The following is a 12,073-nucleotide window of genomic DNA, read 5'->3' on the forward strand; positions in this document are numbered from 1 at the left end:
CCCTAAGCGACGCGGCACGTGACTGAGGCCCACATAGGCACCTCTCGGCTCCCGCAGTCTTTTTTGAATTTACAACGTTGATTCGCTCTTCGACAGCTTTTGTACCATAACTACTACACGGTAATTACGAATCGCAAATCACTACGAGTTCAGCCCACATACTCATGAGATATTAAGCCAATCAATGAGCGCTTCCAGCGTCTTCGAAGGACGTCAAGTCATACGTAATATATATAAGCTTACACTGATATCATTAAATGGTCTAACACGGCCAGGAACATCATATAGAACGCCATGAAACTATCTACCAATACACACATATCTAATTCGAGGTTCAATTTCCGCCATTGACTGCCTCCTGTAGCAGTCTTCCGAGATCACCGGCCTAGAACGCGTTAGTGATGAGTAAAATACTCCTTATATAGGGACTTGAAGACTTACAGCAGGAGGAGTGACCATCGAGAAATGATCAGCCTTCATCGAACGACACACAACATTTCCCAATAGCTTATCCCACCCATTAGGACCAAAGCTGTCTCTTTTGGAATAAAACCACGAGGCAAGACCCGTGTCGTCTTCCATCGGGTTTCCTTCAACGTCCTCCTTCAGGCCCATCATGTCGGCCACGTCCTTGAAGGCAGCGTCGCCAATGATCTCTGCAAGACCATACTCTGCCCAGATAATGTACGACTTTTCTGGGCGGCGTGATGGGTCCATTTCCCGGGCTGTATAGACCATTAAAGACTTGATAGTGCTTGCTAGATGTTGCTTTAGACGCTCGGACATGCCTGCCAAAGCAGGGCCTGCTCTGTTTATGCCCGTGGTAAGTCCGACTTTGTCAAGGAAGTCCATGGTCACTTCGAGACCCTCTGGCATGGGCTTTGGTATTTTCATGTCGATGATGATGAGTCGCTGGATCTTGTCACCAGCTTCGAGGAGCTGGCGACTGACTTCGAAGGCATGGGCACCACCAGCGGACCACCCACCGAGCATATATGGTCCCTCAGGTTGAACTTTTTTGATGGCGGCAATATACATCTTGGCTGTCTCCTCAACAGAGAAATTGTACTCGAGCGGACAACGGACGAAAGGCGATTCGACGGCGTATAGCGGCATGCCCGACGCAAATCGGGGGAGGTGAATGTACGCAGTGGCGGAACCAGCACCATCCGTGATCAGGAAGAGGGGAGTCTTGCCGGATTTTTTGCGACCATGTATAAGCACCACGTTAGACTTGTATTCCGTCGACGTCCCCGTCGACGGGGGAGTAATCTCGACTCCCGCAGGCGCAGTGATGACTTCTGCAGGGGGTGCTTCTGTCGCGATTTGTATCGCCTCAGAAAGGAGTTTATTAGGAGCCACTAGTATCTCTTCGATATCTGATTCGGGCGGCGAGATTGGTGTCAAGGTTCCATTCGGCGTACTGCCGTCACTGTCTGCATTGGGTGTTTGGTCATTCTCCGAGTCCGTTTCATCATAGCCAAGTGCTCTCTGCGCATCTGCGACAGTCAGGTTCTCCTGGAAAAAGCTAGCCTCTAACTGAACGTCTAGTTCTTTTTGGACACGGTCAATGATGGTAATACCCATTAATGAATCGACGCCCATTGATGCGAAGTCGGCAGCCGGAACCATATCAACCATATCGGCCCCTGTCTCTTCGGCAATGATTGCTATCAGCCGATTAGCAAGGTTGTTTTCGATTGAAACTGGGGTAGACTGAGACATCGTAGCCGGTAGCTCATGCTTGTCGGTAACTGATTTCTGAACCTTCTGTACAAAGACTGCTTGTGTCGAGCCTGAAGCCTTTGTCGGGGCTCGTGGCTCATGCTTGTGTAGTAAACGGTGCAGTACAATCCGTGGCATTCTCTGGAATACAAGACTGCAGAATCCCACCAGCCGGTTCTGATCAAACACGTACACATCGCCGATGGCCATGCCATGCTCGTCAGGTGTGTGAGATCGCACATAAGAGACATACGGTGTTTCAGCGGAGAGTTCTTCATGTACTTGCATTCGCGCTACTCCGCTCGATAGCCAGACATCATCACTAGTGCTGGTTAAATCAACATTCAACACGAAGCCAGCAAGATGGACCAAGGGATCTGTCCAGTACGGCAAGTACTCAAACGCTCCGCGTCCATTGTACGGCTTCAGGCTGATGTTCGCCACGGCATCGTTTGACTGCTCGTCCCAGAACATTTCTTCAATGGCCTGGTATTTCTGGTCATACTTGACTAAGCTTGCGAACAGTTTGTATATGACTGAACGACGCAGATGGTCACCGCGACCTGCCTTGACGGATTCAACCAAGGAGCTCATGCGAGACTTGACGAAAAAGGATGTATTTGACCAATCGTTCTCCCATTCTTGCGGTGTATATGTATTGACTTGACAGCCTCCAATCTCTTGAGTTGATGATCCATCCTGCAAATGGAAGGTGATCTTTACTTGATGTCCAGTTCTCGCTTCACGATCCGCAGAGATCCGCAACGTTTGTTGGGAGTCGCTAGAGGCGACAACAACGGGGTGGTTTAACTCTAGGTTGTTGATCACTAGATTCTTCTGGCTTGCTTCGTTCTTGTGGACCTTAGAATGGACATACTTTGCCGCAGTGAGTGCTATATCACAGAAGATACCACTGGGGCACAGTGGCAACTCATCAACAAGATGGCCACGAATGGCCTCGTACAAATCCTGATCTGCCAGCGAAGTCTCAAACACAATACTTATTTTGTCTGTGGTTATCACCTGTTCTTTGACGGTGTGGAGCGAGCTCGATATGTGCCTCATAGTCGTTGCCTTCGTCACGACGTTTTCAGCCTGGCTAACTGGATCTTCCTTGTAGATGCGCCAGAAATTCTTTGTATCGAACGCATACTTTGGAAGATCTAATAGCGTCAGTGATTTGGTGTACTCGTGATGGAAATCGCACCAGTTGAGACTGGAACCAGCCGTGTACAAAGCCGCGACAGTGACAGAAATTGTTTTCCAATTTGGCTCCTTGGACTTGATTGATCCGTAGACATTCATCGCGCCCAACGTAGCCTTAACCATCGACCCGCAGACAGAATCCGGACCAAGTTCAAGCCAAATGGTGTGTGCATCAGCCACGCCTTCGACGCGACATGCAGCGAGAGCTTTGTTGAATTCCACCGGCTCACGGGCGTGTCGTGCAAGATAGCGTGGTGTGATAGAACCGCTGTCACAAACAATTGAACCAGTCACTGTAGAAACAATGGGTATCTTGGGAGTCTGGAAGCGTACACTATGTGACAGGTGCTCGAAGTCCTCAAGAATGGAATCCATCTGTGGTGAATGGAAACCGTATGGCACACGAACAAGTGTACAGATGGAGCCCGCTGCGCGTATCGCCTTCTCAAGGTTTTGAAGGTTAGAAACCGGACCGCTCACGACAGTAGCTGATGGAGAGTTAAAACATGAAATACAGCAAGATTGATATTCAGGACGTCGGAGGTATTCCTCCAGTGCCTGAGCAGGTGCCACAACTGCAAGCATGGCATATGTGTTCTCAGAGCATCTGTTTTGGATAAGAAGTGCTCGTTGACCGACCAAGTAAAGGGCATCGTTAACAGAAAGAACTCCCGAAACGCATAGAGCAGCGTATTCGCCCAAACTGTGACCGATGACAACATCTGGCTTGACTCCCCAAGACCGCCAAAGATCGGCCAACGCAAGCTCAATGGCAACAACAGCAAGTTGTACCTGGATAGTTGTCTTTTGTGCAACATCAACATCTTTGTTGGAAATGAGTTCCTCAAACGAGGGCAAACCCTGAGCATCACACATGCGCTGCATGGAGCGAATGCTATTGCGGAAGGTGGCGTTGGAGTGGAAAAGCTCTGAGCCCATACCCGGGTACTGTGATCCTTGACCGCTAAACACCCAAACGAGGCTTTTCTTTTGAGGGCCTCGTGGTGCGGCGGTAGCAGAAGAAGCAGCATTTGACAGGTCTCCACGAAGCTGCTGGACTATGGACTCTATGCTGTCTCCAGAATATGCCACACGAAGCTCTTCATGGATTCGCCGGGCAGTCGTTGAGTACGCTAGGTCCGCAAGGCTGGTTTCCGCATGACATGTAAGGTACTCAAGCAAAGCTTCCTTGTTCTTTTTCAGAGATAGCGAAGTACGAGCAGATACCGTGACTGTGTGGTGGCTGCGTGGGTCCTTCTGTTTTGGCTTCGCTTGCGGTGCTTCCTCGATAATGAAACAGGAGTTACCTCCCTGTAATTGAGAATCAGATATCAGAACATACCCTTGATAACAAAGAGAAACTTACCGCTGCATCGAAGTTGTTGATCATAACCTTCCTCTTGCCGTTCCCTCCAGACGGTTTGTGGAAGTTGATCTTATCGTCTGCAATCCTAACGTTCAACTCTTTCAACGGAGGGTAGTTGTGATTAATCTTGAATGGGACCCCTGGTTGAGGCGGGATTATCCCTTTTTGTAGAGCCATGATGGCTTTGATCATGGAAACAGCACCGGCAGCCTGGAAGCAGATCGTTTTAGTATATGAAGATAACACATCTGATGTACAGGGAATAACAGGTATACTCACAGCTTCAGTATGTCCAACATTTGCCTTGACAGCACCGACAATCAACGGATTGGTCTTTGTACGATTCCGCCCAAAGACCTCCAACACTGAAGACATCTCCACAGCGTCTCCCGCCTGTGTGCCTGTTCCGTGCATCTCGACAAATCCAACCTCCTCCGCTTGCACTCCCGCTTTTTGCAGGACATCGTGGTAGAGCCTAACCTGTGTCTCAGCGTGAGGATGCGTGATGGATGAGGCTAGGGCCGAGTGATTCCGTCCAGAGCCTCGGATGACAGCGAGGACGTTGTCATTATCATGGATCGCATCTTCCAATCTTTTCAAGACAAGCACACCGACTGCTTCTCCACGGCAGTAACCATCAGCGCCATCTTGGAACGTCTTGCATCCTCCTGTTGGGGATAGGAAGCTTCCTTTTGAGAGGCCTGAATATGGTTCAGGAGAGGTAATGCTGTTCACTCCACCTGCCAGTGCAGTGTCACATTCCCGAGTTAGAAGAGCAGAACAGGCAAGCCCGATCGCGGATGCGCTAGAAGCGCAAGCTGAGTCGACCGAGTAAGAAGCACCTTCCCACTTGTAATGGTAGTTGAGGCGTCCTGGCGTGAAGCCTCGCTGGAGGCCGGGAACATAGTAGAGGTCAATGCCGGCGATGCGGCTGCCATCTTTCCAGTCATCTGCAGCCTGACCAAAGTAAGTGGCGATACGTTGGCTTTGTGTCGATATTGTTCCATTTGATGTGTACCCCGACATTTCCAATGCCTCGTAACTTGACATCAGAAGAAGTCGTTGCAAGGGGCTCATCTGTTCCGCCTCCCGAGGGGAAACATTGAATAGTCGGTGATCAAAATCACCGGGGTTGCGCAGGAAGCATCCGTATCGGGTCGACAAGGAGTTTTTGGAACGACCCGAAGGGTCATAATACGCCTCAATATCGAACCGGTCACTAGGGATCTGTAGTATGTTAGGTTACGGAAGACGGGTTGGAAGATGGTGAACGTACCTCTTGATGAGCGTCAAGGCCGTCCATTAATGACTTCCAGAACTCTTCTAGATTTTCGCTTCCGGGGAAGCGACCAGCCATACCGACGATGGCGATGGTGTTGGAGCCATCTCGAAGATCTTCTGACTGCTCTGAAAGCCCAACCGGCTTATCATGCAGCGTCACTGACAATCTGTGGCTATCAAGTACCCGCTTCACGATTGGGGTTGCCTGCGTCAAGCCAATCACGTTCAGAAGAACTGGACTGCTAGTTTGCAGCCCTTGAGCAGCAGCCCTCAGGACGGTTCCAATTTTGAGCCGGCTATGAACAATTTCTCGACATACGGAAAGATACAAGTCTCGGAGTGTGGTTGCGGAATAGGGTATACCAGTGGTTGTGCAGAGAACTTGGACTTGGGATGTGATAGATCTACTCAGAATAGGGGAGTTGCCAACAACGGCGTCCATATCGGGGATAGGTAGGTGGGGTGAATGGACCGCTCCATATGCTGCCAGCTGTAGCTTCGGTGCAGACTCGATCTTGGTGGAGTACGAAAAGAGTTGGGCCAATTCTGGAGGTGGTCCAAATAGAGTAAGCCAGCTTTCGTCCTCAACACCAATAAAGACTTGTCGATGGGTCGGTACGTTCTGCGTGTTGTTAACATCTATCTTACTCAGCGTATGTTCGAATACAACTAACCATAGAGGCATGAAACTCTTTAAGAATGACATCCATCTCTCGGGCAGGAACTCCAAGGACGGTGTGCGCCCAATGCCCTGGAGTCTCCTCAATCCTTCTTGTTCGACGGTATAGCTCCAGGGCTAACCGGAAACAAACAGCAATTGTTTCGGTACCAATTACGATTAATTCTGTAATATTTTGTGATCCGGCTAGGGCGGCAGCTGGAAGAAGGCCGGTGCAGAGACCCAAAGCCGTGACCTTGGAGGAGGATCCAAGTAGTGAAGGGTCATTTTCAACGAGTCTGTTTGCCGGTTAGTGGATTTCATTTATGAGAATGGGTCAACCGGGAATACCGTACAATATGAGCTCTGCTAATCGGCAGGCACATATTACTACCGTGTGTATAACACCGATAGTATCCTCTGTGCCTGAATATCTCTGTAGAAGGTCTTCGAAACTGCCGAAGTGACCAATCCTAACCCTCTCATCAGAGCCTAATGCGGAGATGTTAGTCTGGACTACGTCCAAGGTGCTCTGCAGGAATCTGCGGACAGTCTGGGAGGATTGTGAGATGGAAAGGAGACGATGTAATGAGGGGACCAGATCAACCGTCTGGTCTCCGAAGAGGAGAAAATGTTGGGTTGACATGACTGAGCACCTTGAAGGCTGCAGAGGTATTCTTTGGAGGATAACGTGGGCATGAAGGCATTTTAAGACCCCGTTTGCACGTGTTCTCTAAGCTTCTTTCTAGCTTACGAGCATATGATGAGGATGCAGGCAGGTCCCACAAGCTTCGAAGCGAGCTAGTGAGAGAAATAACCAGCTATCATCCTCAAGCGATAAGGTGCTTCACCTTTTCCTGCCTATCAAAGCCTTCAATTAACGAGCTGAACTAGAAATGGGCATATCCCGCTGTATAGTGTCTCGTGGACGAGATTATAGATGTACATATGTATACTACGTTACTATAGCATGCAGGAACATACGAGGAGCTAAACAATACCAGCGTAATACAGCAAAAATACTAGCGTGGCGGATACGATTGTAATTACGACCGATACACTGAGTTGAATTTGCAAAACATTAATACGGTACGGCGCTAGGATGTCAGACACCACGTATACAAACTACCATTAGGGTTTCCACAATAAGCCCTAGGACTGGCCTGCATTAGCTAGTACGAGACTGCGAGTCAATTCACACGTCAGCTTGCACGGAGTACAAGGAAGTTGATTCATGGCCAAGCTTCGTACTGTGCCACGTTCGTCTGCTGTCGTTCCTTCAACTTTGCAGCCAGCTGAGTGTTATCCAGGGAGACTCACCGGGGTTTTCAGAACCACCGGCTCAATTGGATAGGGCTTTTTAAGGTGAGAATACGGGACAATGGCATGCCTGAAACATCACACGTTGCTGTTGATAGCAGATATTTCTCAGCCTGAGCTACAAGCGTGAGCTAGTTATCTTGGCACAAATTGGAAGAATCGTCTCCACGGCGGGCGAAGATAGCATTTACTATAATGCCAAGCATGACTGCAGCATGGAAAGCTGCCAGTTACCATGTAGCACTTGGTGTTGCATGGTTGCGTATATGCACGCGGGGATACAGCAGTCAGGGATCAATATCTTGCATCATTCAGGTGACGAAATTCAAAGCAATTAGATTACTAAAATATACAATGCTAGCTTAAAACGATATACTAATTTATGGCGCCAGAAATCAGTCTATGTTCGGCCATTATCCATCCAAAGCCTGCAATCTGGCCAGTTCGTTATAGATCCCTGGCCTACGAATCAGCTCCTCATGCGTTCCTCTTTCCACAACCGTACCGTCGTGTAAAACGTAAATTTGATCTGCGTCCTGAATAGCGCTCAGCTGATGAGCGACGCTGATACAGGTTCGACCTTGCCGCAACTTCTCAAGAGCCTGTTGTACCACAGTTGCCGACTCAGAGTCCAGGGCAGAGGTAGCCTCGTCGAGGAGGAGTATTTTAGGATCACGAATGAGGATTCGAGCGATAGCAATTCGTTGCTTTTGTCCACCTGAGAGCAGAACGCCCTTGGTGCCAACCGTCGTAGCCATTCCGTCTCTGTAAAAATTGTTAGTTGCTAGACGATGGATAGATAGGGCTTGGTATAGACGTACGGTAGAGACTGAATAAACTCATAGATATTTGCATCCTTGCATGCTGTCACAATGCTTTCTTCCGGAATCTCTTGATCCAGACCTAGGAGTATATTCTCACGAATAGTACCACGAAGCATTGTAGGCTCCTGGCTAACTAGACCGAAAGCGCTACGGTATTGTGATGTGCTGCAGTCCCTTATATCCTTTCCGTCAAGCGTAATCAAGCCTTGCTCTGCCTCGTAAAATCGTTCAAGGAGAGCAATGATGGTACTTTTCCCCGATCCACTGGATCCTACGAGCGCGACGTGCTGGCCTGGTTCAATGCTAATCTTCACGTCCCGTAGAGAATATTTTGTTGGACGAGTAGGATACCGAAAAGACACATTTTCAAAGACGATTTTACCCTGAAGTTTGTCCAAGTCGAGTGGATTTCCTTCGGAGGCTTCAGGTTCTTGCTCGTAAATATTCTTCAAATTGACAGCTGCTTCTTTGGCGCGTGCCATGTCTGGAGCGAAGGAAAATATCGTCCCAACAGATTGAGTCGCGAACATAATCTCAATAAAACAAACAAATAATTCGAATAGAGTGTACTTGCCGTCTGCTATCAAGTTTCCGCCATACCAGAAGCTCAAAGCCGTGCAACCAAAGAAAAGAGATTGTGAGCAGGCGTATAGGATACTAGTTGTGGCAACGGACGGCAGATTTTTTGCGATGATGCCTTGAACTTGTTGGTAGTACTCGGCGCAAATCTCCCGTTCTCGAGTCAACGCCGCTACCGTACGTACATCCGTAACTGCCTCACAGGCGTAGCCGGCTGATCTTTCGTAGAGGAGTTTGGATTGCGACTCATACCGAGCCAGCAGGTAAAATCGAAGGAAACCACAAGCAATGAGGACGGGAGCCATTGCCACACATACGAGACCCAGCTTCCAACCAAAAGCAATAGAAACGCAGATGGCTGCGATCATTGTCGTTGCGCCAGTCAGGATTGTACCAAGGGTTGATCCACTTAAACCTACTAGGTTGACTGTTTGCATCGACAAGAATGAAACAAGTGATCCAGTTGAATTGTCTTTCTGATCGAAGAATGTCATCTTCTGCTTCAGAATGGACTGAAAGGCTGTCGATCGAGCACGTCGGAGAAGCCGTTCGGAACAGAAACCCAGCGCAAATCCTTGTGTGCCTTGGATAAGCAAAAGTCCTAGGCCGAGTGCCAAGTAAAGGACTGACCAAAAGTTGACATCGCTGCGTAGCTCGGAGTAGAGGGCCGGTGGCTTTGCGAGGGCCTCGACATTTTTCGCGAGGAATACTACATGAGTTGGAGTTCCTCCGCCAGCGAGGACGCTGCAGCACAATCCTAGCGCCAGTATCTTTGCCTCCGGACGATTAAGCATCGCTACCATTCGGACAAGGGACCCGAGACTTGGAGGATCATGGACAGCTTGCTCCACAGTTGTCTTGACGCCCTTTTCGTTGAGGTTGAGAGACAATAAATGAACGTCCGAAACGCTTCCAACACCAAATCGAGATACCGATACATCGTCAGTAGTGAATGATCCAGGGGATGTGAGGGCATGTTGATCATCTGCGATATCTTGTCGGATTCGCTGCGCTTCAAACAGACGAAAGTAAGCTCCTTGCTTCTCAACAAGTTCCTCATGAGTTCCCTCCTCGACAATCTGTCCTTGATCAAGTACAACGATTCGATCTGCTCCTCGAACAGTGGATAACCTATGCGCGACCATGATAGTCGTACGACCCTCTGCAGCTCTATCGAGCGCCTCCTGGACTAGATGCTCGGAGTTACTATCTAAAGCTGACGTAGCCTCATCCAGAAGGAGGATTTTCGGATTTCTGATCACAGCACGAGCAATTGAAATGCGTTGCTTTTGGCCTCCGGAGAGCTGAGATCCCCTTTCTCCTACCCATGTGTCGTATCCATCTGGTAGTGCCTGGATGAAAGAGTGGGCATTGGCAATCTTGGCTGCCTCTATTACCAGCTGCTCTTTGGTCTCCCGAGATGCATTTTCATTGATAGTTCCAATCAGACCATGCGCAATATTTTCAAATATTGTTGTGCTGAAAAGGGTTGGCTGTTGACCAACAAGGGACATCTGCTGTCTTAACCATGACAGGTCCAGTTTGGCTATGTCATGGCCATCCACACTTATGCTGCCGACTACAGGTGTATAGAAGCGTTGAAGAATGTTAATAAACGTACTTTTTCCTGATCCTGATCGTCCAACGAGCGCAATCGTTTGGCCTGCTCGGATATTCAATGACACACTCTTCAACGCCACAGTGTCCGGTCGAGAGGGGTAGATATGCGTGATATTATTGAAGTCAATCTGGCCAGATAAGGACTCCAAAACATTTCCTCCCTCTTTGAGTGGATCAATTGGCGATTCGCGATCGATGGTCCCGAAGATTTTCGCAGCCGCCGCAATCCCAGCGGCGATATGCTGTATGTTGGGCGCTACATAGCCCAGAGAGAACGCTCCGATAACGATTGACAATGTGATTGTCAAAATATCACCTTGTGTAATCTTCGAGTCCACCAACAATCGCGATCCTTCCCAGCAATCAAGTCCAATATTCAGCATTACAATGCAGATCAATCCACCAATCGAAACTCCGAGGAGAGTCTTGACTTTGCGTCCCCATTTCTCTGACTGTTCAAGATAATTTTCGAACCGGTCGCTCAGCTGGTCTCGAGCATTCAGTGATGAGACTATTCTGATGTAGCCTATTGCCTCTTCTGCCAAACTAACGGCAAGGTCGAATTCCTTCTGCGCTCGCTGGTTGAATATGACAATGAACCGACTGACAGTTCCCATCAGCAGCACTATGGCAACCACCGACGAAAATGAGATCAGGGCTAATCGCCAAGAATATCCTAAAGAGATCACCAGTGCGGTGATAAATGTTCCAACTGAAGTTAATGCAGTGCCAACCTTTTCAGATACAGCTGTTTGCATTAGATGAGTATCGACGGTGATTCGATTAGCGATTTCCCCTGGGCCAAGCTTGTCAAAAAATCCTATATTCTGGCGTAATATGGCTTGCATATACCGTTCGCGAGTCTTGCCAGTGACACGTTCGCCGACGTAAACGAAGCCCGCTGTGCCGATTAATACGGTGACGAATTCTCCAATGCCAACGTATACGAAGTAAAGAGAGTAGCGAGATATATCATCTTTGAATTCCTGTACTGAGACACCACCGACAACAAAGTCTCTTATTTTCTCCGTTAGACCACCGAGAACAATCTACAGCGGCGTTAGAATTGATCATCATTGCAGGCAGAGATGTTGACTTACAGTCATTCCTGGGACCGCAGCCCCAGCAATCACACAGCATGCCACGCTAAGCAGAAGCAGTAGTTTGTCGGATATCGTTGCATATCGATAAAGACTAAGGAACCCAATGTGAACCTCTGGAGAATCTACCTGCTGCGACAAGATGTGATTTTTGTTCTGGACGTTTTCCTCATCCGTAGAGACAGTGGCATCCTCCGAAGGTCCATCTGCATAAACCTGAGACTCCATATCGCCTGTAGTGCTGGAGTGTCATATCAACAAGGTCTCCTTGACATTTTTAGTCTCAACAATCGTCCTCTCTGATGCAGACTACCAGGGGCCATGGGAACCTTCAGAATCAGGGTAGTCGGCTCCAGCTGCCGATAGAGACGGGAAAGTCGGGGCCAATTAGTGC

General features: G+C 48.8%; 2 protein-coding genes across 2 annotated transcripts; both read right to left on the minus strand.

The window, feature by feature from the left end:
• Window positions 1-334: 334 nt before the first annotated feature.
• On the minus strand, window positions 335-6,882 carry EYB26_002833 (uncharacterized protein; the record flags this gene model as incomplete). Its single annotated transcript, XM_054262138.1, has 7 exons — window positions 335-385; window positions 442-4,242; window positions 4,298-4,507; window positions 4,577-5,524; window positions 5,574-6,200; window positions 6,253-6,535; window positions 6,593-6,882. The coding sequence occupies 7 exons, from the start codon at window positions 6,880-6,882 to the stop codon at window positions 335-337; spliced, it is 6,210 nt and encodes a 2,069-aa protein (XP_054118113.1).
• A 1,087-nt stretch (window positions 6,883-7,969) lies between these two features.
• On the minus strand, window positions 7,970-11,907 carry EYB26_002834 (uncharacterized protein; the record flags this gene model as incomplete). Its single annotated transcript, XM_054262139.1, has 3 exons — window positions 7,970-8,321; window positions 8,378-11,628; window positions 11,680-11,907. 3 exons carry the CDS (start codon window positions 11,905-11,907, stop codon window positions 7,970-7,972), a joined length of 3,831 nt encoding a protein of 1,276 aa, XP_054118114.1.
• Between the last annotated feature and the right edge of the window lie 166 nt (window positions 11,908-12,073).

The sequence above is a fragment of the Talaromyces marneffei genome, chromosome 2 (assembly GCF_009556855.1).
Source record: "Talaromyces marneffei chromosome 2, complete sequence".
NCBI classification, from domain to species: Eukaryota; Fungi; Ascomycota; class Eurotiomycetes; order Eurotiales; family Trichocomaceae; genus Talaromyces; species Talaromyces marneffei.